Source organism: Maylandia zebra, linkage group LG14 (genome assembly GCF_041146795.1).
Source record: "Maylandia zebra isolate NMK-2024a linkage group LG14, Mzebra_GT3a, whole genome shotgun sequence".
Lineage (NCBI taxonomy): Eukaryota > Metazoa > Chordata > Actinopteri > Cichliformes > Cichlidae > Maylandia > Maylandia zebra.
The window spans coordinates 15,867,077-15,894,686 of NC_135180.1; the positions used below are offsets into that span (position 1 = coordinate 15,867,077).

Consider the following 27,610-nt stretch of genomic DNA (forward strand, 5'->3'; position numbering starts at 1 on the left):
TAATTTTAGTGTCGTAAATGTGCAATCAAATGGCAAATTCTTTGGTAAAAGCTGTCAATTTTATACAATTCACAAAGAATATAAGTGCAAGTATATTTCATAATAACCCACCAATAAAAAATAGCCTGCACTTTAGATAAAAAGCATGAAATACAGATTTCTATATATATTTATACAGCGTACTAGAGCCGAGGATGGCAATATTATTAGGGCTCATCACTGATAATTTCGGAAAACCGGTAAAACGCATTTATCAGGAGGTCGATAAGGCAATTTTGCGACCATTATCTATGACGTCATGTGCAGAACTCACGACCTTGGTCGCTAAAAAAAGGGGGCGCGCGATGGATTGATCGTGTGTATTTTTTTCTTAAATGACTTGTTATCGACACGTGGTCGGGGAGTCGTATCAATACCTGACGTTGCACTCCGAACCTGCCGTGTACCTAACCAACACGCGAACGTATACTTTTGTCTTTTGTTGAGCGAGTGCTCCTCCCCACCCCCTTTTTCCTGTGTTACTCCGCTTTGGCGGAAGTAAGCCGTATCGCTGAGGCCTCATCCTTCCAATGGCGACTGCAAACAGGCTGAATAGAAAGCGGGAGCAACCGTGGAGGGGGCCAGAGCTGTGTAACTGAAATTAAATAAATATATCATATTCTCTGTAGCCATAAAGTTAGCGGAAAATTTGTTTCAACTCTCCAAATCACGGCCGTTTCAATGGCCAAAAATCGGAACATTTCGCTCCTTGAGTCGGGTAAGCCGTTGAAGTAAAGCCAGTTGAAAAGCTTAATATTACAACGGTGTCGCTCGTGTTATAATTGATATCCCATTTGCTTTTCCGGCTGTTAAATGTTCTCCCCGTTCATTTCAGAGCTCTATTACTTGATATCGCGTTTTCTCACAACGGGTCCATGTCGGAGAGCGGCTGAGGTGAGCTGGCGTGCTTTGACTCTCACACTGTTGTATTTCAAAATAGTTGGCTAGCCACTTGATAATGAGTTGAGTTGATGGAGACATTCTCATCTGAATCGTGTGTTTTTTAATCCTCTGCAGGTCCTTGCGAACGAGCTGGAGGAATATCAGGTATGTATCCCAGCTGTCTTTGCCTTTAACAGCTAACTAGCTGCTACCCGTTGGTGTTGACTGAGTCCGGGCATAAACTTGTTTCACTCAGTCGACTTTTAATACCCCGTTACTCCTTTGACATCACCCGGTTTTTTTACTAGCTTGATGTGGAGCTGCTGGCGTTTTCTGTTCTGACTTCGCTTTACCAAACTCTCTTTTCGACAGCTCTTACCCGGGAGATTGGACTGGCTTGGAAATGAGCACCCGAGAACATATGAAGATGTGGTAAGCTTTAACTTCGTGTATGTTGTTATGCACTATCGGCGGTTGTTATTGTCTTGTGACGGGGGACCGTGCGGCCACGCTCCGTTCTTGTTTACGGTCTTTGTTCTTTTTTCCTGCTGGGTTACTGTTGGAAATCGTCGACTTGTGGCTTTGCACAAGGTCAAAACTCGCTCTCAGTGGCTACATTTCTTACTGTGAAGTGTTGTGTGGTGCAGAAAAAACGGCATTTAAACACTGAGTTTGATATTATTTAGCCCGACTGTTGTACCGCAGATAGGGTGGGTAGTTTGGCTTCTCTCTTGGTCGAGACGGCTTCACTGGCCAATCAGAAGCCGAGATGCGCTGTCTCTGCGTTAGTTCGCTTTCGAGATGCGCTGTGATTGGTCGATAAAAATAAGCCACGCCTGTGAGAATAGGAGTTCAGAAACCTATCTTTCTCCCTGTTTGTCCATCTGTTTAACATACATTTACTTTATTTACTGGTTATCAGAATTACTGGCTATTCATTTTTAAATGGTTTTATAAGTGGTCTGTTTTCACTGTCATGTCCATACAATGATTTATTTTATGTTATTTGTTTGTTTGCTTGCACTGATAGGTTGCAGCCAACAGACATATTGCACCAAACCACTTGCTACAGATATGTAAGCAGATTGGACCACTTCTTGATAAAGAGGTGCCATCATGTGTCCCAGGTGTTCATTCTCTCCTGGGATCTGGAAAGCAGTCCATGCTTAGGACTGCAAAAGGTGAGCAGTCTTCAAGAACTTTGTGTGTGGTGGACGTTACTCAGAAACATATTTAGATCCCATTATTATAAAGGTTTGGATGGTATACTGGTCTGTATGTACACCATAACTGACAGTGTCTGTGTCAAATAGTACTACTACTCGCAATCAGCAGAATCGTTCTGTGAACTTTTGGTGTTGATTTTCAGACTGTGACAGCGAGAGGTTTAAAGCTTCATCATATGCAGCCCTTCACCGGGGCAGACCACCAGAGAGGCCTTTGAACTGCAAGAAACCTCCACAGCTAGGTAGGCCTGACCTTCCTCTGTATACTTCTCATTGGTGTGAAGTGAAATGGATCAATGATATGCACACATTAATAACTGGCTCAGTGTAAGTTTAATACAGCTCGGGCTGCAACAATTCTTCGAGTAATTTGATAATAAAAAGTTCTTGACACAAATTGTTTGTTTCAATGCTTTGTTTAATACATTGGCTCTGTAGTGCACCATTGTCACCATGGAAATGCAAGAGTTCCACCGGCATTTGTGATGACAAATAGACATGAAATAGAAATATGTTTAGGAGCAGTGAATGAATACAGAGTCTGAAAACATTAAGCCCACACAGTCCCCAGTTTTAAACAAAAAACTGGTAAGAAAACAGCAGCAGTAATGATGATGCTGACATAGTTTAATGTGGAGTCGTTACCGAGACGCTGAGCTCAGGTAGAGTGAAAGAAAACGTGTTTCTAGCATCCAAAACAGCAGCGCTGTTCCTGTGATCAACATTAATTCCGTTACTTGGAAAAAGTGAGCAGGACACTTTCCTAAAAGCATCTAAACAACAAACCCCGACTCGAAGAAAAGCAAACTGTAGCTGCTCCATTCGCCACTGTTTTACACAGCGAAAAATCTGTAATAATCCTCCAGAAATTGTATTAAAACATGCAGATGAGCTGATAACTTAGTCTGATAGTGTGTTTAGATTTAAATTATACAGCTTGTTGAAGGCTGACGCTAGCTGCCCTATTTTATATTGAAGCGATACCTGCAGCAAACAGGGGTGAGTCTAAAGTGGGGCATGAGGTTTACTAGATCACATTAATTTCAAGGCTTTTGTAACATTTTTCAGATTGAAGGTGAAATAATATAAAATATTGTGTTCATAAATTGCTTTACAATTTAAAAATTAAAAAAATGCAAGCTTTTTCACAAGCCAATAAAAATGTACGTGGGCCACTAAAACTCTGGACACTGAATAATAATATTTTTTATTTTTATTATTATTATTATTATTATTATTATTATTATTATAGAGTAACACCATATGCATCTACACCATCATAACATCTGTTTTGAGCAGCTCAGAAACTTTCCATCAAAGCACAGTGCAAACTTCAGAATGCTGACATGCTCGCTTGTCTTCGTTGCAGCCACCACATTCTTCTTTAAAGGCTTACAGGCACAAACCCACTCTTCGCTTGACTTCACACGCAGAAACACACACATGCACAAAAACTCATAAACATGAAAACACAACAAATCTACCTCATCCAGGAGATAAAACTCTGAAAGAGAGTACTTGAGAGTATTTATATTTTTCAATTAAAGAATGTTTTCTTTAAAAAATTACATTTTAATATGGGACGTTAAAAACAATCACAGGGTGTAGATTTTTGTTTTATGACGGATGTTGTGTGTAGTTAAACTTTAAATAATTGGTTTCATTTTTAGAAATTACAATGAGCAGTTTATTTTGAAAGACCTTATTATTGCCCATTAATAAGACTAAAGTATTTCTTATCTGATTACTCGATTAATTGATGATTACTTAATTACTAAAAATAATTGATTGCTGCAGCCCTAAATACAGCATTTAATTTTCTTTTGCTTGACAGGCTTACACCCCACCACATTGTTTGCCATGATGTAACGAGCTGTTAATCACAAGTCGCCATTTTTAAACGTTTAAGTGGAATTATCATTTTACTCATGCAATTCGGTGCATTTCTGATTATTCCTGTTTGATCCTGGAGCTGGGCCATCTATTTCTTTTATGCTGTCATAAACAACCTTGTAAATCCCATTCCTTCCTCAGGACAAACAACACACACATCAAAAATACTAGTGAAGTAACTCTTTACCAAGTTACATTTGTATAAATTGTCATCTAAAATCTGTCCTTAAATTTTTAAAGCTCTAAGACCTTAAAGCGAAAAAGAAGGAAAAAAAAAACCCTTATGGAGAACTTCTTGTTTCTCATAGTTTGTTTCCCCTAGCAACATATAAAAACCAGATGGAGCAGATTTAAGAAAGGAAGTGATTTTGTTCTTGTTTACGAATCAGTTTTGAATTGGGAAATGGAGTTTAATTTCAAGCTGTGTTTGTGTAAATAAAGCCTATGAAACTGAAATAAAAAATGTAAAAAAGGAAAGGTGAAAGCTGGTGAGACAAACTGAAACCTGACTTTTATTTGGTGATGTATCTAAAGGCTTATATTTTCCTTTGTGTTCATCACCCTCTGCTTCTGCCTTACTGTATTTGTAGTTTATTTACAACTCTGTTTACTACTATTTTTCTGATTGCATGCTGCCAACAGTGAAGGTGCATCGAGGGAGAGAGCTGACCGGAGCGCAACGCTTCAGCTCCATCTGTCCTGTCAGCAACTATGAGCACATGCGTCTACATAGGCGGATCCTGGGGCATCTGTCTGCAGTGTACTGTATTGCATTTGATCGCACTGGTCTCAGGATCTTTACAGTAAGTTGGAGCTTGTCACTCTTCTCAGAATTAAACACCTACTTTGTAAGAATAATAATCAGCGTTTTTCTGCATGAAAGAGCACTCAGATTGCACCCACTGTACATGCATTGTTAATATTAGAGTGTTAAGTTGCTTGTGCCCACCTTAACTGTGTACCCCAGATTCTTCTTCTCATACAGGTATACTAAAGCATATGCTCTTGTTTTTGTTTTTAAGGGCTCAGATGACTGCTTGGTGAAGATTTGGTCTTCGTTTGATGGAAGGCTTCATTCAACGCTGCGAGGACACTCTGCAGAGATCACAGACTTGGCAGTTAACTATGAGAATACGCTAATTGCTGCAGGAAGCTGTGACAAAACCATCCGTGTGTGGTGCCTTCGTACCTGTGCCCCCGTAGCTGTGCTGCAGGGACACAGTGGATCCATTACCTCCCTTCAGGTAAAGGAGCTTCAGTCTTTATATTATGCTGTTTGTTTTAAACGTGGGTTCATCCAGTGCTTTATTTGAAGACAAAATCCTCAGGGAATCACGGTGTGACTGTATCTTTTGGTTTGGTGTGAGATTCTCTTGTTACACTCTGTGACCTAAACGATTGTTGTCAGAAATAGACCGATTTATGGCTGTGTAGTCACGTCCTGGAACAGAAACTGCAGAGCGTAAGTTGCACCTGGATCGCTCTGGCAGTGCACCAGATTTTGTGCATCAACATTCGTTGCTAGTAGGTTTAGCCCATTCTTTTATCCTTTGTTTTTCTCTCACAGTACTTAATAATTTAAACAGTCCTTTCTCCATGGCCAGAATTTAACATAAGCACAAAATCCATTTTAGTTTCGTCCATCAACAGTTCAGTAAAGTTTATTCAAACAAGATGGCTGTATCTTCAGTGTTGCAAAATGCACTGCTGGCTTTAAATGTTCATTGAAGTTAAATATGAGCATGTGCATGCTTTTCCAAAGTAAATGATAAACTGATTTCATTAATTTCTTTAGATTTTTCTCATGTGTGAATGTTGTGTAGTGGCACTCTAAAATCACACAGTTGTACATATTAGTGCTGGCCGATTCATGAAGAAAATGTTCTGAGTAAAACACCGGTCATGATCTTTACTTTTCTACAGTTCTCTTGCCACCTTCTTTCTCTATAAAAGCATTTTTTATTTCAGTGAGTTAAGTTTACCTGCCATGCAACTGTTTTTAATGGCACAGAAACTCCCTGATTGACTGAAATGAAACTGTACAAGTTCTGGTTTTATGTGAAAGATAATGGTTCATTTGGTCTTCTCTTTACTTCAGCTCCTCTTCACCTCATAGCTATGTGTAGAAACAGTACTGCGTGATACTGGGAACGTATTTACTGTTTAGAGTCATTTTCCGTGCTCTGTCGCCTGTTTTTCCTTTCACTTAAAGATGTCCTGAAGCCAGTAAGAGCATTTCTGGTCCAGTCAGTCTGAAAATCATTGTTGGTGCACACCAGAAAATAAAATTTAACCTCGTCCTTCTTAACCGTTGGCTCAAGATCAAGATTTTGTCTTGGCCAGTACAGGGGGAGAAAAGGTTAATATTCACCTTTCTCTGTGAAATGCAGGTTTCGGTCTACATAGACTGACTCACTGGCTGGAGTGGGGTCTGATGGGTGGTTTTTCTTGTGGTTTCAGTTTTCACCGTTTGCCAAGGGCTCCAAACGTTACATGCTGTCCACTGGAACTGATGCTACTGTCTGCTTCTGGCAGTGGGATGCCAACAGCATAAACTTTAGGTGAGTGCTGTATGTTAACTCGGTACCCCTTGAAAGCCTCCCAGGAGTAACCCTCATAGCTCCGCTCTGAACCGAGAGGTTTCTGTAATATTTCAGGCCTGTTTCTAGAACAAAATGACTGGGTGTGCGTCAGACAGTAGTGAGGGTGGTCTCTGCCTCTGCGGCTGCTCTTTGCAAAAACACGGAAACTATATTAATGGTTGTCAAACCACATGCTTATTGAACACTTGATAGAGCATATCACAACTGCCACAAGACGAGAGGCAGGGCACACCCTGGATGGTCGCCAGCCTGTCTCAGGACTAAGAGACGGGTGTTAATCTGAGTGCGAATGGGTAATTTAGAATCACCAATTAACCTCAAAATGTTGGTGGCAAATATTCTGTCAAAGCATTCATCCCAAATCAGATGCGTAATCCATTGATGAAATGCTGTTGAACACAGTTCAGCTGGAGCAGTAAACTAAGACTGCTAAAGAAGAAAAAAATAAAACTATTATAAATGTATTAAAGTACAAAACAGTTTAGTTTCTGTGTGTGTGTCGCTTCCACCGAGGCACAAACAATGCTAAGCTGTGCAACGCCTTGTACATAGGAGTGGGAATAGTCATCCATTAGAAATTATTATTCTAATGGAAATTAGCAGTAGGGCCTAAGGCGTAACTGGAAAACAAGTCACATTGGGCTTAAAAGGTTTTTAACTCCCAGTGTTGGCTGCTGGTGTATTGCCATTACATCATCCTTTATACTGGCGTCTGCCTTGTCTTAAAGAAGCTCAGATAGAAAGCATATAAATAAGAAAATTTGTTTCTTTGATTATTTCTTTTTAACAATGCTTCTTGGCAATAAATCTTATACCACTGGGAACGTTGATTATTTCCTTTTAAGTGGTGCCACATTTTTGGGTTGAACAGCAGAGTTGAGTAGGTGGGTTGCGCTCATGAATAACTTGTCAGATGTTTTCTGCCAATGCTAAACAGCTTATTCTTGTTTTGAACTTCTGGTAACACAGGTGCTGCCAATCAGGTGTCTGATTGGCAGCACCTGTGAGCAGGGACCCTGCTACAGCAGTCGGTTGGTGTCTGCTCCAGACATGCTACATTTCACTAATCTGGAAACTTCAAGCTGGTGTTCCACAAACCAAGATGCAGCATTATTTGGAGTACCTAGTACCATCTCCAAGTTGAAGGGCAATTTACATATAATGGGTGATGTCAGAGAACATGTGGAGGAATGGTGTGTTCAGCGATGAATTGAGATTCTGCCTGCGGCAGGTGGATCGTTTGTGGGGTCAAAGTGTGGAGAGGATGTGGAGAATGCAATTGCTGATTGCAGCAACGATAGGTTAACAGCTTTTGGTGAAGGCAGTGTGATGATGTGGGGCGGCATCTCCCTCACCGGGGCCTGTCATCATTGGAGGCAATCTCGGTGCAGATAAGATAAGTTTCTGCATGCAGCGGCAATCCCACATCTACGCTTTTTAGGACCAAACTATCCTCCAAGGTGGTGCTCGCCCCACACATTGGGATTTATTGCAGACTAACAGAATTTTTGAGTAGAGAGGATGGAAATGCCTGCCCTTAGTCCTGACCTCAATCCCACTGAAGATTTTTGGTATCATTTTGGGTGTGCTGTTCATACCAGAGTGACCAACACAACCACACTGGTTGATGTGCAACAATTGCTGGTTGAAGAATGAGATCCCACAGCAGTGTGTGACCAAGTTGGTGATTAGTACGAGAAAGTGGTGCCAGGTTGTTGTACCTGTCACCTTCCACATGCTACAGGGGTCCCTGTTTGTTAAATAAATAAATAGTTAAATTTCCAATATATCTTGTTTCTTCAGACTTCAATCATGTAATACAGTAAACAACACCAAACAATAGTCAACAGCAGAATAAGCTGTTTGGCCTTGATGCTCAACCCACAAATGCAACATTAAAGGGGGAATAAGCAGGCTTTCCAGTGGTGTAAGATTTATGAGAGGAGGCATTGTTACAACAAAGATATTACCCACCACACACAGATCTCCTTCTGTTTTTGTGCTAAGTTTAGTTGTATTCTAAACCTTGAACGCCTGTTTAACTGATATGCAAGTATGTTGTTGTCTCTTATCTGACCAAAACAATGGCAGCGTGACATCCGACCCGGCTGTAATCTCGTCTGTCATCCAAAATGTTGAGATGCTGGTTGGTTTAGATGTAAGTTTGACTGTCAGTTTATGTTGAAGGACAGGGCAAAAGGTAGACATGAAATATAAAAACGAAAACATCATTTCTTTAGCGTCTGCTCCGAATTCAGTCACGTGTTCTATTTTGGATGAAATCAGTGATGTTTTCTTCTCTACTTCCAGCGATCGACCGCACAAATTTACAGAGCGGCCAAGGCCAGGTGTTCAGACCGTGTGCTCCTCATTCAGTCCAGGTAACCAGACATTTATATGTTGAGTCCCTTTTCCTGCCATTTCTCCACTGTCTCCTCCACCATCCTGTAAACAAAGTCTAGAGCCAAAGCAATCAATAAAGAGCTGCTAGTTTTTAATGACCTCTGTGCTACTTCATGTGTCTAACTAAAGAATTATTTAGTTATTTTATTGTTGTAATTTTAATGGTTGTCTGGAACAGGTCTCTTGTGAATGAGACATTGAGTCTCCATGGGACTACCTGTATAAATAAAGGTTAAATAAAATAAATTAAGTGCAACACGCCATTTCACGTTACCAACTTTTTTCCAGGTGGGATGTTTTTAGCAACAGGAAGTACTGATGATGTCATCCGAATATATTACTTGGGAAGTGGGAGCCCAGAAAAGATATCAGAGCTCCATGAGCACACGGTAAGCATCATCTGAAGAGCAAAACTTTATCCTTACAAAGGTTTTATTGGCAGAACTTTGAGCTGCAAATGCAAATTTGATGTAAGAATTTGTTGTTCTTCTCCTTTTGATCCTGATGATCCTTTTACATGTCTCTGGTTTCTAGGACAAAGTTGATAGCATCCAATTTTGCCACTCAGGTGAAAGGTATGATAAAAGCTCATTCTATTATTATTTAAAAATTATATCAAGTATTGCAGTATTCAGAGTACACGTTTAACTGAGTGGGATGGTGTGTAAAGTGATGGTGCCTGGTGTTTGTCGCTGTCCCGTGCCAGGTTTGTGAGTGGAAGTCGAGATGGAACAGCACGGATCTGGAAGCTCCACCAGCGGCAGCAGTGGAGGTGCATCCTGCTGAACATGTCTGCCACTATTCCAGGGTGAGTCTTTGCTCTTGTGAACCAGCGTGGACGAAAGTGGGTCTTATCTTGGTGAAGATGCCTTCTTGATTTTGGTTCTGTAATAGCACAGAATGAGCTAGATTCTCATTTGGAATAAAAAGTGCCCGATTTGCTGAACGAAAAGGAAGCGTTTGCTGCCTAAGCTGCTCGGAGGAGCTGTCGGAGCATGTCCAAGTAAACCAGGTGCTGACGGCAGCTGAGGAAACCGTTTGCTCAAATACTTATTTGTTCAGTTGTCGGCTTGTATTGGCTCGGTCATCTGTTTGGAAAGCAAGTCGCCAACAAAGGTTTTCTTTATGTATATAATTATACATACCACTGAAAGAACTTGTTTGCTGAGGGGTAATACTGATTGATGTATTTTTTTGTAATTACAGGGTTGTTTTCTGAATAAGTTTGTCTGGTTCAGTTGTATTGTGTCCCCAGGATTAGGCTTTGTGTTGTCTTAGGTTGTGTATAGCTTCACTTCCTTACTATAGGCTAGTTATTCCTGGAGAGTAACCAGTGGAAATGGAGGACAGATCTTATGTTTGTTTTTATCTGCCAGTTAACGCATGTTCAGTATCAAACTGGGGAGGCTTTCAAACATTCAGGCTGTGTTTCGCTGTACATACCGGTATGTATATAATTTAAAGCACAGTTCTTGCACTGGCAAAAAATTAGCTGCGTAAAATCAAAGTCTGCCTAAAAGAAGCCACTTTTCAACACTTTCAGGCGCCTATTTATGGATTTATTTTAAAGCGTTAAAATGAACTTTTAATTTCAGCAGTCACTAGAAGAAAGAAAGCCGCATGCATTGAATTACCAGTAAATGCAGAATGTGGGTTGGCATTGTTTTATTAAAATAAGCAAGGACTTACCTGAATGAGACTCATACCTCTAGGTATACATGGTGTTCTCGGTTTGCCAGCAGAGCATTCCTCTGGACAGATTGTTCCGTGCTAAACTAGGTCTGCTTCCAAAATTCAGTCTCTATTCTGTAGCTCATGCAGAATTTATATGTATATGAAAACATGAGCATATATTTAAAATGTACAGCTCCTGTTTACCAAGGTGTTCCGATGCCGTGTAAAATGTAAATAAAGACAGAATTCAGGCAAGTTTCCTGTGCCGTGTACTCTCCTTTAGTGTCATGAGCACTGGGGTCAGAGCTCTGCTTTGCGTGTTTGGTTTTTATCTTGCACTTGCAAATGCAGCAACAAACCTGTGTGCACTGATGACATTTCTCAGAAGTGTTCCCTCGTTCCTTCTGTACACAGGATCTCCGGATTCTCTGAATCTTCTAACGATAGCTGAATAAATCCTCTAGTGTTTCTCATCATAAAACTGCAGTGTGTTAATTTTAAATCAAACCGTTTGCCCACATAATGGTGAGGCATAATACTACTTAATTCTGCAAAATTAACTCATCACACTTTTTTTCCCAGGCTTTTGTTGCCTCTGTCAATAACGGTTGTTTTCAGTTTAAAAACTCAATGTGATGTTTGTGCTATTTTCAGTTAAATTTGGGGGTTGGGGGGCGGTCAAATGATTTCCAGGTAATTGCATTCATCTCAAACACATTTGCTTAACAAGTGAACGCTCCCCAGCTTTAATTCCGGGAGGAGACACAAATCCCTTTGGTGTTGTGCCGGGAAGGGCATCCGGAGTAAAGTCTGCCAAATCAAACATGCGGAGCTACCCGCTGTGGCAACCCCGTGTGAATAAGGGAGCAGCTGAAAGTAGCATATTTATATTCATCTTTTTTTTTTCTTTTTTTAAAAAAAATATCTCTGCATGTGTTTTTCAAATATCTTTTAAAAAACATTCTGTTTATCATCCAGCCTTTTTGTCTTGGAAATGACTACAAACCTCTCATGTGCCAAAGCCTGCCTTTCACAAGAATTTAGTGATAATAATCTGGTACTTTGTGTTAGAATTAAAATCTGGATTTCTGTGATTACAGTGTCATCACGAGATGTGTCAAAGGGACTTTATAGATTCGTTTCCATATTACTTTTTTAGTATTATGAATAATTTGTTATTTGATGTTCGTTTGTTATTTTTCTCTCTCAGTGTTGAGCCAATGAGTGAAGAGGAAAGCTACTTCAAACCCAAAGTCACCATGGTAGCGTGGGATCGCCATGACAATACAGTCATCACGGCTGTTAACAACCATCTCCTCAAAGTGTGGAACTCCTACACAGGACAGCTGCTACATATCCTTAAAGTAATTGTGCTGCGTTCTGCTGCAGAGCTCATATTAATACTGACTATGATGTAACTGCCACAGATTCTCATTTTAAACCAGAGATCAACTCGAGTGTGCTTGTTTTTCAGGGCCACGAGGCAGAGGTGTTTGTCCTCGAACCTCACCCTTTTGACCCCAGGATCATCCTGTCTGCTGGCCACGATGGGAACGTGTTCATATGGGACCTGCTGCGAGGCACAAACACACAGCATTACTTCAACATGGTACGCTGACACAGCACTGCCTGAAGTTGGCTTTTATAGGATGGTGCACAGCGGAAAGTTGTTAACCCCGGCGGGATGGAGCGATAACATGATGCGCTCAGAGTGTGATTCATTCGCTATAACACTTAATTGTGAGGGACTGAAGGAACAGTGTAGTTGTTTTGGCCAAGGTGCATCTCTGCACACAGTAAGAGGCAAGTGAGCTAGATTCTTTCCTCTACATCCTATAACAGCGGGAGAGCACTGACTCACACATGTGACAACGAATGATCTATGACTGCTGGGCAGATGTGGTTATAATGTTTTTATTCTGATGGACACTAAATTAGGGCAGTAGCATGATTATGATTAAAAGCAGTGTGCATAAAGTTAACCCTGAAAGCAGGATTTCTTCTATTTGGATACATTTTTTTTTTTTGTGGTATTTTTTGTGCAAAGTGAGAGAAGGAAATACAACATCATTAGTCTTTCCCAGTTACTGTGAGGGAAGGATTTGTGCTGTTGTTAAAAATTCTCATTTTCTGACAAGTTTCTTCTATTTTGTGGTTTTTCATCCAGATTGAAGGCCAGGGTCACGGAGCTGTTTTTGACTGCAAATTCACTCCCGATGGTCAGCGTTTCGCCTGCACGGACTCCCATGGCCATCTGCTCATCTTTGGCTTCGGCAGTTCCAAGCCCTATGAAAAGGCAAGAAGAACTGTTGCATTTTGGAGATCGAGAAAGTGGTTGAAATTTTACGTTTTGTGAGCAAAGTGAAGACATTTACTTATTTCCTGCTTCTCCTGGTCTCCACGCAGCTTCCAGATCAGGTGTTCTTCCACACAGACTACAGACCGCTGATCCGGGATGCCAACGGCTTTGTGCTGGACGAACAGACACAGCAGGCTCCCCATCTTATGCCACCACCGTTTTTAGTGGATGTGGATGGAAACCCTCACCCCCCACGGTAGACGTCACCTTGTTTTCATTATGCAGCATTACAGTCTTCGTTTATTGCCCAAAAGTTCAGATGTTTGAATGTTAAATCAGAGGTTCTGATTGCCTGAGAGCAGCATGACAAAGTTAAAATGGTTTTCCCTGGCCTGTCTTTGAATTCGACATTTTTCCTTGATTTTTAGGTACCAGCGACTTGTCCCAGGGCGGGAGAACATTGCTGCAGAGCACCTGGTACCTCAGCTGGGATATGTAGCCACCAGTAAGACCATAATTCTGCTGCAATTAGTCCATTACCTTAATGGAAGATTATATACTTTTAAATGTCACAGACCCATTTTCACTGTTTTATTGTCTCGATTTAAGACCATCTGAACTGTATTTACAGCTAAACATATCAAACTTGATGGTGTTTGACATGTATCACATCTTCAGGTGATGGTGAGGTGGTAGAGCAGGTCATCAGCCAGCAGACGGCAGAACCCGAGGAGGTTGCAGTCAGACGCAGCAGCCTTCTGGACGAGGCCATCCGACAGCTTCAAGAGCAACAAGACAGACAGAACCAGCCTGAGACGGGAGCAGTACCCGAAGGGCCAGCCGAGGCCCAAGGCTCTGTGTTGGCTCCAGCACCAAGCACACCGCGAAGAGGTATCAGTACACCATCACTGCTGCACTGGATTGGTTTTAGTAGACCTTAGAATTTCTCAGAATATCCAGAAAAGACTTAAAGTATTTGCTGACAGCGAGTATTTTTCACTTCAGTGTCCGTGAACGACCGAGCAGATGTGCAGTCACCCCCTAATGTGGGTCTTCGCCGCAGTGGACAAGTGGAGGGCGTACGACAGATGCACCAGAACGCTCCTCGCAGCCAGATGGCCACTGAGAGAGACCTGCAGGCCTGGAGACGCAGGGTGGTGGTACCCGAACTTCCACACAGCAGCTACAGGTACAATATGTGCCAAGATGTGTCATTGTTTATGGGAAAGATTTTTATAGTTTATAAATAAATGGAAACCAATTTTAAAAGATTGGAATCTATTGCAGATGTAGTGAATGTTGTTGATCGTCCAATAACAACGACGTGTGGGATGTTTTGATGTAGAGTGAAGAGTCACTTCTTGTAATAGGTATGTTGGCTGTAAGTCAGATGGGCAGGTTAAAGATTAGTATAGTTTGACAACAGGTAAACCAGGGAAAGGTAAGGGCAGATAACGAGCATCTCAGAAATGGCAATTCCTTTAGGTTTTTCAATCCCAGCAGTATTTTTTGCTAATCAACTGTATAAACAGGGACAGCATGATGGGGCTTGCAGCTTACTGGGCTTAAAAAGATTTGGTGCCACGGCCTCCTTACAAGACACCACAGGGCACCTTCAGAGATCCTGAGTGGATCGTATCTGTTTTGCTTCATGCTGGATAAAGATGTTCATAATGTTCTGGCTATGCAAATTTATTCAGTAGATTCCAATGTGTAATTAATTTGGGTCAATAATGAAAAAAATACATTTTTGTGTTAATCAGGTCTGTCGATTCAGAAAACCTAACAGGTTTACTCAGTCCTTTGGTCTGAAATATATAGATTGTTTGTCTGCTAACGAAGGGCCAGTTCCTCGTGGGAAGCACTGGGAATGACATGAACAGAAAGTCATGTCTAAACTTGGTCATCAGTGAGGTTTTCTAGCATTTTTCTGGGTGCTTATTTTGACGTGAATTATATTTTTCAGGGACCAGGAGGACGTTCGAGTAGCCAGAGGAGACGAGGAGGTGGTTCAGTACAATGTAAAGAAGAGGCGCATTATGTACAGCAGCTGTCGAGTAGGTTTCCTGTTTTTCCACCCAGTGAAGATGGTTTTAAATTTTCACAGCATTTAGTAAAATTTTACCAATTTGCAAGGGAATGCTGCAGTTAAAAAAAAAAAAAAAAAAAAAAAAAAAAAGTGCTAAAGGATCGAAGAACAAAAGGCACGCTATATATTGAGTGTCCTTTTGAAACGGTTAACTAAGTGATGAAAGTTGTTGTTTGGTTTTTTCATATCTATTTTAGTACAGCTTTATTTTCACCGATGCTGAATCATTCCCATCTGTCCCCCCAGGATGATTCAGACGATGAGCCTTCCACCGCGAAGCGAGCGCACAGCCGTGGAGATGCATTGGAATACATCGACGAATCGTGTGAAGAGGGAGAGGAGACGGCAAGTTCGGAGATGCACTCAGAGGTGATGCACTCTCCTCTTGATGAAAGCGCTCTTTACAAGTCGTCGTCCCCCCCCCCCCCCCCTTAATTGTGTGTAATTGTTTTTTGTTTTTTTCATCTCTCCAGGACAATGAGCTGGATGGTAGTGACCTGGATTCCTCCAATGATGAGGAAGAGTGGAAAACTGACAGCTCAAGGTGAATATACTTTATAGATCAGGGTCAACGGGCATTATTTTCCCCATCAGTCACTTTTCAGAGAAACAGGCTTTCCCTGGTAACCAAACATTTCCTGTATCAAAAAAATATCTACAGTAGCAATATTTGTGTAATTAAGTGTGTAGCTTTTTGTGGTAATCACACCTGCTTTTGATTGGACAGCCATACATCCAGCGAATACTCTGACTGGACTGCAGACGCTGGTATAAATCTGCAGCCCTCAACTCCACTGTCATCACGGAAACGAGTAAGGCGCAGACTCAGCAGCTCTGAAGAGGAGGAGGAAGAGAACGAGGAAGAGGAGGAAAAGCAGCAAAGTGATGAGGAGGAAAGACCTAAAAAGAAAGGCAAAGAGAAGGCAAAGAAGGCAAAGAACAAGTTTCCTCGGGTAAGGTTCCTTAATCCTCATTTATCTTTTTCTCTTTGTGAATCTGATTAATAACTGCTTAGACAGAATGACGAGTGTGAAATATTTGAAAATATCTCATATTAACTTGTTTAATGTTTTACATGTTGGTGCTTCAATCAGCGTCCAAAGCCCAGACCATCCATTAACAGGGAAGTGTCCAATGAGTTCAGACCATCGCCGTGGATCACTGATGTCATTCCCAGGAAGTCTCCTTTTGTTCCCCAAATGGGTGATGAGGTAAGAGGGTCATCAGCCTAATGCCTAATTGGAAAAGAAAAATCATACTCTCTCATTTATGAGATTGCAGTAGCCGACATTTCTGCTTAGTGCTGTTTATTTGAACAATTCTGCAATAAATTTGTTTAAGCTTTAACCCTGGATAAGGTCAAATGCCTTCATCACCACAAAACAACCAGTCAAGTTTATTTTTAAACTTTTTTTTATCAACAAACCAATACTTGTACTTAGTAAGTATACTTCATTTTATTGCAGCAATATTTAATAGTAAGCACACGGTGTGGAAGGAAATGAAGACTGTTTGGGGCATGAAATGTATAGTGGCTAAATTAAATGTAGTCTTGGGTTTTGGCTGAACACCATAAATAGGTCTTCTAGCCTAAAAGTACAAGATCGCGATTTGGTCTGGCAGAGCTAAATCCTTCAAGGTTTTTTGTCTTTTGGGGTTTTTTTTTTCCTTAAATTAAAAGGACAAGTACATTTACTTCTTGTGGTTTTAGTTGGCAGCCTTATACTTGTAGTCATAGTTGTAAAATCAAGAAATGATGCTCATGTCAACCCAGAGGGGTAGACTGAGGGAGGTTCATCCCAGCCAGGCTTTGTGTAAGCTGGCTCCACAAAACCTTAAACCCTACCCTGATACGGCCGTCATCATTCTCTTCTTTTTTTTCTTTTTTTTTGTGTACACTCTCATATAAAGGATGTTGCACATGTCACATGACTCTCTGCTCCGATCGGGAACGTCATCAGATGATGATAATACAATGGTGCTTAAAATCTAGAATCTAGTCTAAAATATAACAATAAAATGCAACACTGTTGCAAATAAGACAAGATTAATGCTACAGAAAATTGTTATTTTGGTCATTTATGGCCCGAGAACGGTTAAATAAGCATTTTGATTTAGTTAATTATTTCATTGCAGATTGTGCTCTCAGTACTGCTGCTTATTTCTAATGTAAAAAGCAGTGTAAAAGAGACTTTCCAGCTTTATTCCATACTTGGAATTAAGTATAAAGCAAGTATACATTTTCTGCATCACCAAACGCATACAGGCACTTTCCAGAGACAGTGTCATGCACTGCTTTAACTTTAACGTTGGTAAGGTTCACCTTAACAAGTGGCAAAGTTGCACCCCCTGAAAACATGATTGCATGAGACGCATGTAACACTTGCACAAAATGCTGGATGTAGCAAAAATGCTACAAATGAAGTCATCTATCCAAATCGATTTAATTTAAGTTTTCTTTCTAATTTCTTTATTTAGCAGTTATTTCATATTCAGGCTGTACAGGGTTTATACACCTATGTACAAACATTCCCTCTAACCATCTGCACGATTTGTCTTTCAGGTGATCTACTTTCGGCAGGGACACGAGGCCTACGTTGAAGCTGTAAGTCGGAGTGAGCTGTACGACATCAATTTAGAAAAGCAGCCCTGGAAGAGAATGGAGCTCCGGGTAAGACGAGGAACAAACAAAATAAAGATCATAAAAATTTCCCAGTTGATGATGAGTTCGGAGGAATACATAAAATGCTAATTCCTGCTTAAGTTCTCCAGTCTGCATGTGTCAGTTACTATTTTCAGTGGTAATATGTAACTGCGGATTAAGTAGGAATCCTGCTGTGTGTTTTTGTAGGACCAAGAGTTTGTGAAGATCACTGGAATCAAATATGAAGTTTGCCCGCCAACACTTTGCTGCCTGAAGCTGACGCTCATTGACCACGGCACCGGCAAAATCACAGACAAGTCATTTTCTATCAAGTAAGCAGCTCTGTCCATTGGTGACATTCCTCTCTACGATAAAGCACATCAAGTGTCCGTGCTCTTCTTAATCACATTACCACCCGCTCGTTGGGTCAGTATTTGAATTTGACACATCATGAAGGAAAAGAAAATGTGTGAAATGTAAAAATACTGTCCACATAATTTTGATGATCCTGGTCTTTTTTGGAAAGGCTTTTCTTACTGTAGTATTTGTTAGTGTTTCCAGCATCAGCTTCACCACCAAGTCTTGAAGGGATTTTTGTACCTTCTTGTCAAAGTGACAGTTTTTCCTCTTTCTTGTGTCCCTGCAGATATCACGACATGCCAGATGTGATTGATTTCTTGGTGCTGAGGCAGTGTTATGATGAGGCGCTTCGAAGAAACTGGCAACCAAGTAAGCAAAGCCAAAACTGCCTGTTAGAAATGTCCTCTGCTGATCTGTTTAATGCGTTCTGCAGGAATATATAGACAGACTAAGAAGTTTGAGAAGATTTATTCCAGTTTGATATTGCTGGTTGATGTTTTTCTTTCTTTCCCTGCATTGCTATTTTGGTGATGTGAGAGGGGGAAAGGTGTTGTTGTTCACATACATGCTGTTTCCAATGATTCATCCGTGCGGTCACCCTCACAGATGGGTGCCAGGCTTCTTTCTTTTTTTCTCTCGCTCAAACACCTGAGTTTGATCGTATTCTCCTTGTCACAGACGACAGGTTTCGCTCGGTGATAGATGATGCCTGGTGGTTTGGGACCATCATCTGCCAGGAGCCCTACCAGCCGCAGTACCCAGACAGTCTCTTCCAGTGCTTCAAAGTCAAGTAAGAAACACACACTTTGTGGGGACAAAGTAAAATTCTTCAGATATTTTAACTATCAAAAGCTGGATATTGTAGATGCTGCCAGACAGCAGTGAGTGATGTGAAATTTCTAAGGGACTATACTGGGGTTGATTGAGACAGCATTAGAGGTGATGAGGCATAAATAAATCTATATAAATCTTCCTATAGTATTCAGTGGTTCAGCCGGGCTTTGTCCAGCATTGTTTGGTTGGTTGCTAACAGCCTTCTTGTGTTTCTACCAGGTGGGATAATGGTGAAACTGAGAAACTCAGTCCTTGGGATGTGGAACCTATTCAGGATGATGGTACTAAAGGCTGTTTACTAGCTTACTGTGGTTTAGTAATGGAGTACATTTCGCAGAGTTTGGTTAATAGGTGTCAGGGTGTATTGAAAGGGTTTGTCTTTGTTGTGCAGCCCCACAGCCGGACACAGAGGGAGGTGGTATACCTGTGACCGCAGAGGAGATGAGGGAGCTGATGTACAAGCCTCTGCCAGGCGAGTGGGGTGAGAGGAGTAGGGATGAGGAGTGTGAACGACTCATCGCTAGCATCGATCAGCTCATCACTGTCGGTGTGTATGCATAAATGGATGTTCTTTGTCTTCCAGTTTGTTTGATTTCACCCACGTATTCTCTCCTTCATGTTTACTGACATGTTGTCGTCGTTGTCATTTGCTCACATCTGCCTGATCCTTACACTCGTTCTTTCCGTGTTTGTGCCACAGAGATTGCAGCTCCGTTCTCTGGTCCCGTGGACTTGGTCCAGTATCCCAGCTACTGCACCGTGATCGCCTATCCCACAGATCTGGGCACCATCAGACTGCGGCTCATTAACAGATTCTACAGGTCAGTTTCTACCAATCTTCTCCTCAACTTTTGGCCCAGATTTGTCCTTAAAACGTGTTCATGAAATGCAAAGAAGTGGTGTGTAATGTTGCGTTTCATTTGCTCCGCTTTGGTAATCCACAGACGCCTCTCAGCATTAATTTGGGATGCCAGGTATATTGCACATAACGCCCGCACTTTCAATGAGCCAAGGAGCAAGATTGCCCACTCTGCAAAAATCATCACCAACGTCCTCCAGAAATTTGTCAAGTATGTGTTTCTGGACTTGTTTGTTTGTTCGTAGACCTTGTGATGATGCACGAACTGTAAGCGCAGAATTTCTAATTGTATTTCTTGCTGACACATTTTCTCACTTTCTCAGTAATCCAAGCTGCACAGATATCATGGAGATCTACAATGAAGTGGAAGAAATGGATGATGACGATGAGGTAAGTCTGAACCATTTAACAACTAGTCTTTGTAGTTGGTGGGTTTGTTTTTCTTTTTTTCATGTACTGCTGCAAAAAAGTTTGTTAAAAGTAAATAATTTTTAAAAGAAATTCAAAAGAATCTTTTAAAAATTCAACCAAAAGTTGGTATGACTGTCCTTTGCAATTAAAACGCCAGAACTCGCACCCTGAGTTTAATTTCAAGTAAAACTGTACTTAGTGTTTTTATAATATGAGCACTCGAAGCACTTCTTGCTACAAGTCTCATTTATCCAATAATGCTTTTTTTTCTGTACCTATGAACCTATTTTAACATTTGCACACTCCAAAAAACTAGGATTTGGTATTTTTGCTAAAGATATTTTGACATGCAGACCAGAGTATTTAGGGAACCCGCTCTACCTCCTGAGCCACAGCCAGCCCACTCTGTTTTAGTGCGGTTTATTCATACAGATACACTGTATGAATAAACACTGTTGTGCACACCAAAACATACCGAGACCCTCTGTAGGAGGTGATCTTGATGCAGTTCCAGACCTCCAGATCAGGTCATTTATTGTGAGGTTGTGATGGAGTCTCAGTTTGACCCTACTAGCTGGTGTATACTGGAAATAAATGGCTTCCCATAAGCTTTGCATCCTAAGATAAAGCAGAGTAGCAGATGTGCAGGGGACAGTTTTGCCTGACACATAGGAGTGCAGCACCTTCTCTCTGTATTTCCATTTATTACTCCCACCCTAGATGTATCTGGCCAATAAGCAGACTCAGTCATCTCTTGTGGTTTGTAGTGATGCAGTTTGATTCACTTGGAGTTTTAACTGTATGAAAAGAAATTAAATCACAGGAGGAAGTGTGATTCATGAACTCATCAGCTAATTCAGACCAGCGTAAACAAACTGTAGATGTGAAAAACGCCTTGAGGTACAAGGTGTCTGGCAGCTATCAGAGTATGTGATCCCTGTGTAACGTGTCTGATCCTAAACAGTGTTCCTCGTGACTCTGGCTGGAAGTTTGAGGTTGTCATTAAAGGGAATTTCGAAGGCTTCCCCAATGAAAAGGAATCTAAAACAACAAACATGCTGGAAGCAACTCGCTTGTAGCACATCTGCCAGCTGTTCGCTTGTGGAAATTTCAGGATCTGGTTGCCTAGGGGATCCTGTAATGCATTTACCTAACAGGTCATATGTCAATCAGCAGTATCCTTCACTCTCATTGGTAGTCTCTTCAGTCGCGCAACTGAAAGTTTATCACTAGTGGTTATTTGAGCTGTAGTCGCTTCCATTCCTGTGATCGTGGTGAACGTCGCTGTGAATCTGTGATCCCGTTGTGTGAAAATGTAATTGTCATTGCAGTTGTCTGATTAAAAGGTCACAGTCAAATAATTCAAATGTGATTGCTGACTACAGGAAGAAGACACCGAAGCGCCAGGAACATCTGCTGGACACAGACTGCGTCAGGTAGATGCATTGGATGGGTGATCGGCATACCTGTAAAAACTGTTTGACATTTCAAGATTACAAAAAACAAAAAAAAAACTGACAAGAGGATGATGAAACACTCTTTACATTCATTTTAATAAAAACTAACAAAAAAGGGGATTTGTTAGGTTGTGCCTCATGTCATTGAGTTGTTTCTCCCTGATATTTGCAGCGCTCTGTAGAAGTGCTGCCAGACAGAGATGCCTGGAAGGAACAGTGCAAGAGTCTGCTCAACTACATATTGGAGTGTGAGGACTCGGAGCCGTTCAGGCAACCTGTGGATCCTCAGAACTATCCAGTATGTTATCACGGCACACTACAGGCCACGCTATGAGCAGATGCTGTTTTCAGTTGTGCGTTGAAGTCCCTTTGTTTTGTGCTTGCCCAGGACTACCACGACATCATTGACACACCCATGGACTTTGGCACGGTGAAAAGGACCCTGGAGGAAGATCGCTATGAAAACCCCACAGAGCTGTGCAAAGACACACGCTTAATATTTGCCAATGCTAAAGCTTACACACCCAACAAACGCTCCAAGGTAGGGAGGGGATGTTCACATTCTCTGAGCTTATTAGCGATTTTACATTTTGGCTCGCCCGCTCAATCTTCTTTTGCTCTGTTTTCAGATTTACAGCATGACCTTACGGCTCTCTGCCTTCTTTGAGGAGCGAATCAGAACAATCATATCAGAGTACAAAACCGCTGTCAAAAGCAGCAATAGGCTCCGCCGCAGTCAGAGGTTTCGCAAGAAGATACTGCAGCAACAGCAGGACCACCCCGACACCAGGTCTGAGTGCTGCAGCTCGCCTGAGACGTTTCACTTTTCATTTGCACGTTATCAGTCTGAGTTGAAGAGTTTCTTTCCCCCTTTTTTTTTCCCCCCAGTCAAAAGAAGGCTGCAGTCAAAACTCAGGAAAAAGTGGAGTCCGTGTCAGTGACCAAAACTACCTCAGCCAAAGTGTCTGTTCCTGAGAGAGCCAGGAGGAGTCGAAGCAGCAGCTCAGGTCACAGCTCCTCAGAGGACGACTCTGGCTCTAAAGGTGCTTCATCAACATCAGGTACAGACATCAGAGCACCCCAGAGGTCATTTGTTACCATCACAATGGATTTTGAGCCATGATGATGATATTTGGATTTAACATTTTTGGATTTTTTTCTATTTTTCCCCAAAGAGTTTCTTCTGGTTTTAAGACCTCAAAGAGGATCATTTTGATCCCTTGGCATTTTAAAAATAAAATAAAACCCCATCTCTTATTTTAGGGCTTTGATAAAATGTGTTTATTCATCATATTCTTGGTGTTTGCTTAATTAAAGGAGTAAATTAAATATAAAATAATTTTTTTTAAAAAGAATTTTGATGTTTGTGGGATAAAAGGGGGGGGGGGGGAATTTTATGACCACTAGATGTTACAGTCGCTGATACGGGACTGTAACATCTAGTCCTTTTTACTGAAACTGCCGGGGACGTTAATTAGACCCCATAGAAACATTTGATTTACGTTAATGAAAAACTATTGTTTTCCACACATTTTGATATGAGGGCTGTTGTAGCATAAGAGATGGCATCGTTGCCTTTGCTGCTGTTGCTGCAGGATGGGTCGGGCTTTGATAGTGTTTAGTTTTTGTGATCTGTACACCATCCACTGCAGGATAAAACTATACTTTGTGATGGTCCTCAACACGCCATGCTAGCATGACTCACTTCCACCCCTAAGTGTTGGTCATCGATGCACCTTGAGACCAGTATTGTGCAATGATGCAATATAAAACTGGGCCTAGTCTAGTGCCCGTTTCTTTAATTTTAAATGCACTGTTACTACTACTACTATAATTAACTAATTAAATTCTTATTTATTTGTTTAAATCTCAGAGTCTGACAGTGAGAGCGAGGTGAGTGACTCGGAGGAGGAGAATCATCAACGTAGACATAAAGCAAGAGTAACAAGAAGGAACCGTGTGAAGCAGAGGAAAAAAGGTTAGGACTGAAGTATTTATCCATAAATGTTTCACTCTTATATTTTATTTGTTTATTGAAAATTACATTACAATTGTGCCCCTTGGGGCGACTGTTGTTGTGATTAGATGCTACATAAACAAAATGTAATTGAATAAAATATCCTTGGATATATTGTTGCTAGTTGCTGAGAGCGACAGTGAAGAAGAGGAAGAAGATGATGAAGAGGAGGAGGAATTTGACAGTGAGGGTGAAGAGGGAGAGGATGGAGAGGCGTCGTCCACTTCAGATCGTCGCTATCCCAGCAGGAGTACACGGCGGACCAGAAACAGCGCTGCTGGGGACAGAAAACGTGCAGGTAACACAAGTTCACTGCCTTCAGTCTCCGACCCCGTGAGATACAAAAACCCAGCGCCAAGTGTGCTCACAGACCTTTGTGAACGGCTTGTTTTCAGAGTGCAGAGCGGAGATGAACGGTCACAGCAGCAGGTCGTCTCGCAGGGAGAGGCGTCCCCGCTGCGACTCTGACAGGGCCACGTCTCAAGGCTCCGACAGGGAGGAAGTGACAGTTCGCGGGTCGCTAAAAAGAAAGACTGCTCGGGCAGCTGTGAATAAGATGAAGCTCCTTGAAGCGTCTGATGAAGACTACCAGGAGGAGGAGGAGAAGCCGAGGAGGAGCAGTAGCCGCCTTCGCCACACTGTCCGGGTCAGCAAACGCACGGCGGTGCTCAAGAGCAGCTCAGAATCAGACGAAGAGTCAGCAGCAGGTATTAATTACTCTTTAAAAGTCTGTGAATATTATTCAGACAAAGATTTTTACTCAGTTATGTTCTCTTCCTTCATCTTTTAGCTTCCCAAAATACAAAGGAATCAGGAAGTGAGTTTAAGGATGAGGAGGATGGCAATGACAGCGATACCTCATCGTTCTCCCAGAGTAAGCAGAATGGAAACACAAAGAACTCCAAACAAGCTGCCAAGATTAAGAAAAATGGTGAGAAATGTCCTCATCAGTCGCATTTTTAGACTGTGCTAATGCTGCCGTGGAAGTTGCCCTAAACAGCTCGATGTTTTATTCCTTCCTGACAGGTACTTTGTCCCGTGTGAATGGACACAGTGCAAAACATCACACGCCCAAGAGCAACTCTGAGCAGGAGGAAACTTCCGGAGAGAGCTCTGGAGAAGCGGAGGAGGAGGAACAGCAGCCACCTCGGTCTCAGAAACCGTCAAGGAGCACGGCAGCTGCCCCAGTGAGAAAAAGTAGGAGTACAAGCGAGGAGGAAGAGGAGACGAAAGACATCCGCCCCCTCAGCACACGACACAAACCTCCCGTAAGCTCAGACGAAGAGGACAAACGGCCACACCAAAATGGAAGAAATGTGGAGGAAGCAGTTCACAAAGACCCGAAGAAAAAAAGCAAAGTTTCTCCGTCAAAAAGCCAAGACAAACAAAAATCTGCCTCAGCTCATAAACTGGATGGTGCGGAATCAGATGAACTCTGTGATTCTCCAAAGAGATCCAGCCCACGCAAGAAAAGGCTGAAAAAAGGTGACGAGCAGGATGCGGAAAGCAAACGCTCCAGCGATGAGTCCGACTTTGAAACGAGGACGAAAAGGCTGACGAGGAACAGGAGCATATGCAAACGGCCTCGCGGCGACTCCTCGGCTTCGCAGAGCTCGGAGCAAGAGTACAAACCCAAGAGGAAGTCAAGGAGGAAACGCTCTACTGGCTCCTCGGACCAGGAGTCGGATAATTCGGAAAATGCGCCGAAAAGGCGGCTGAGCCTCCGAGCCCTGCCGAAAAAGAAATACATCAGTGACAACTCATTCTCTGAGGAAGACTCTGCTTCTGCGAAGCCGGGCAGGCAGAGAACTGGCAACAGAACAGCGAGAGAATCTAGAGAAGACGGTTATAACACAAGAGTGTCTAACAGGACTTCCCCGAGTGAAACCAGGAATTGTGTGTCTTCCAAGAGAAAATGTATTTACACCTCAGACTCTGATGACTCGGATGAGGACAGAGAGAAAGAGCCAGTATCCAAGAGCAACAAAAACAGCAAGTCAGGCCCCTCAAAGTGCGCCAAAAAGGACGCCAAGCGTGGTAACGGCAATGAGCAGGACACCTCTTCCCACTCTGATTCTAGTGAGGAGGAAGAGGAGAAGGAAGAGGAGGACGAGGAACATCTTGGCCGTTCGACAAGGGGAAAGGAAAGCGCGAGGCAGCCCAAACGCAAACGAAAAGAAAGCTACAGCAGCAGCAAACACAGCTCGGACTCAGAAAGCGAGCAGTTGTCTTCAGCCTCTGAAAACTCTTTTGCCAGCTCAGGGTCCCACAGCAGTCCAAAGAGATGCCGCACACGGTCGGGGATCGGCGAAAGGACTGCCAGTCGCCAGCTTAGGCAGCGCCGCCAAAGGTCCGCCTCGGAAGAGAAGGACAGCGACGAGTCGTACAGCAAACCGCGGAGGAAGACGCGGGTGAACACCCGAAACCGTGGGAAACGGACGGTTAAGTACAACGACAGCGAATGAAGGACATAGCTGCTGGAGGTTACAGGCTTTAGAGGGAAGACGAAGCCGGACGTTAACTGGAGAGCTTAAGACACTTGATTGGCCACCTTACGGTAGTAGCACTGGAGTCCTCGAGAGAAAAATGCTGTGAATCTTTCATTCAGGGATATTTATATTTTCTATGAAAAAAGATTAAAGGAACATTTAAAAAAACAACAAACATGTTTATAGATGTAATACAAACTCAAGCATTTGAACTGCTGGTTTTCACAAGGATGAAGAGCAAAACATCACTTCCCATACTGCGTGTGGTGATTTTTGCCAGCAAAAGGTTTGGCAGAGGCTATTCTGGGGAATCTTGTCAGCTTGGGTGCTAATCTAATATACCTCTGTTTAATCAAGCATACTGCTGGCTTGCACTAAGATACACTGTAATGAGGTATTTCATACACTAGTTTTGCATTAGAAACTCAGGGGTCAACTAAGTTTACTGTAGTCTCAGACATGCAGTTTTTTGTTTTTTTGGTTTATTTTGTTTCTTTTGAGCTAAGGTAAGGACAAGAAGCAATTCCAGGTTGGCAGATGTCCAAGCACATTTACTGGGACAAAAACTAATCCAAGTTTAGACTTTTTGACTACAGCACTCCTTTGTAAATCCATATACTTAATGCTTGACTGTATTGTGAGTTGATATGAGCCAAATGAACTTCTTTTCCCCTTACATTTCTTCTTTTTTTGTTTCTATTAGGTTTGTGTTGTATTCTAGTGAATAGGTGTAAATATGTGATTAAGAAATTGCCTGAACTTCTTGGTGATCGTTCAGTGGCAAAGAGTTTATTTAAATTTGAGCTATTTCCTTTTTTTCTTTTTTCTTTTTATACACATTAACTGCATTGTCTTGCCATATGTCACAATTTGGTACTTTTTTCTTTTTTTTTTTTTTTGCCAAGTACAAGTAACCAAAAGTACTTAATGCAAATTAATGTGATTTCTCATATTGGGAAGACTTTTTATTGTTGTTCTGTGTTACCTTCTTTCAGTATTAAAGTCTTTTTTTTTTTTCGGAGTTGACTTAAAACATTTTTTTTTGCCAGTCATGATTTTGTTTTTGTTTATGGGGAGGTTTCTGAATACAGTCGCTTTATGACATTTTGCTTAATGTTTTTTCGTACTACACCTTTAATAAACAGATTTCACAGGAAGACTATTAATGCAATTTGTTCATGGAGTACAATGAATGACTTATTCTTCCTCTTAATAAAGGCATCATTTCAAGGTGTAATCTGTCTTGGACTGGGTCTTACCCGTTGATTTCATTAAGACGCTCCATCTCTTTGCACTTCCTGTGCAAACAGATGAACTTCTAGGAGTAGTTCAGGCTGTTTAAAGAACATTTAAAGCTGCTCTTTGGATGTTGGCTGCCTTTCGTTTTGATGATCCCACACTGCTTCAGTAAATTTGGTATCTGGACTCTGG

General features: G+C 41.8%; 1 protein-coding gene across 1 annotated transcript; it reads left to right on the plus strand.

The window, feature by feature from the left end:
- The first annotated feature begins 342 nt into the window (after positions 1 to 342).
- Positions 343 to 27,416, plus strand: brwd1 (bromodomain and WD repeat domain containing 1). The gene is made up of 44 exons (XM_004544000.5): positions 343 to 757; positions 875 to 933; positions 1,057 to 1,086; positions 1,294 to 1,353; positions 1,952 to 2,102; positions 2,291 to 2,389; positions 4,683 to 4,843; positions 5,063 to 5,284; positions 6,501 to 6,601; positions 8,954 to 9,024; positions 9,335 to 9,435; positions 9,581 to 9,621; positions 9,753 to 9,854; positions 11,931 to 12,084; positions 12,195 to 12,329; positions 12,888 to 13,016; positions 13,127 to 13,275; positions 13,448 to 13,524; positions 13,698 to 13,910; positions 14,025 to 14,208; positions 14,986 to 15,076; positions 15,355 to 15,477; positions 15,582 to 15,652; positions 15,836 to 16,061; positions 16,203 to 16,319; positions 17,672 to 17,779; positions 17,960 to 18,084; positions 18,399 to 18,481; positions 18,791 to 18,902; positions 19,166 to 19,227; positions 19,338 to 19,493; positions 19,647 to 19,767; positions 19,891 to 20,016; positions 20,129 to 20,195; positions 21,602 to 21,652; positions 21,846 to 21,971; positions 22,062 to 22,214; positions 22,303 to 22,463; positions 22,562 to 22,734; positions 23,547 to 23,651; positions 23,815 to 23,988; positions 24,086 to 24,397; positions 24,481 to 24,621; positions 24,717 to 27,416. Exons 1-44 carry the CDS (start codon positions 721 to 723, stop codon positions 26,153 to 26,155), a joined length of 6,699 nt encoding a protein of 2,232 aa, XP_004544057.2. The 5' UTR covers positions 343 to 720; the 3' UTR covers positions 26,156 to 27,416.
- Positions 27,417 to 27,610: the final 194 nt, after the last annotated feature.

Excerpts from the sequence above, each read along its gene's own strand:
- brwd1 (XM_004544000.5), top strand. The coding sequence starts at position 721 with ATGGCCAAAAATCGGAACATTTCGCTCCTTGAGTCGG. Across the intron at positions 13,017-13,126 it reads GTTCCAAGCCCTATGAAAAG|CTTCCAGATCAGGTGTTCTT; the intron begins GCAAGAAGAACT and ends GTCTCCACGCAG. Across the intron at positions 19,228-19,337 it reads GGAACCTATTCAGGATGATG|CCCCACAGCCGGACACAGAG; the intron begins GTACTAAAGGCT and ends TTTGTTGTGCAG.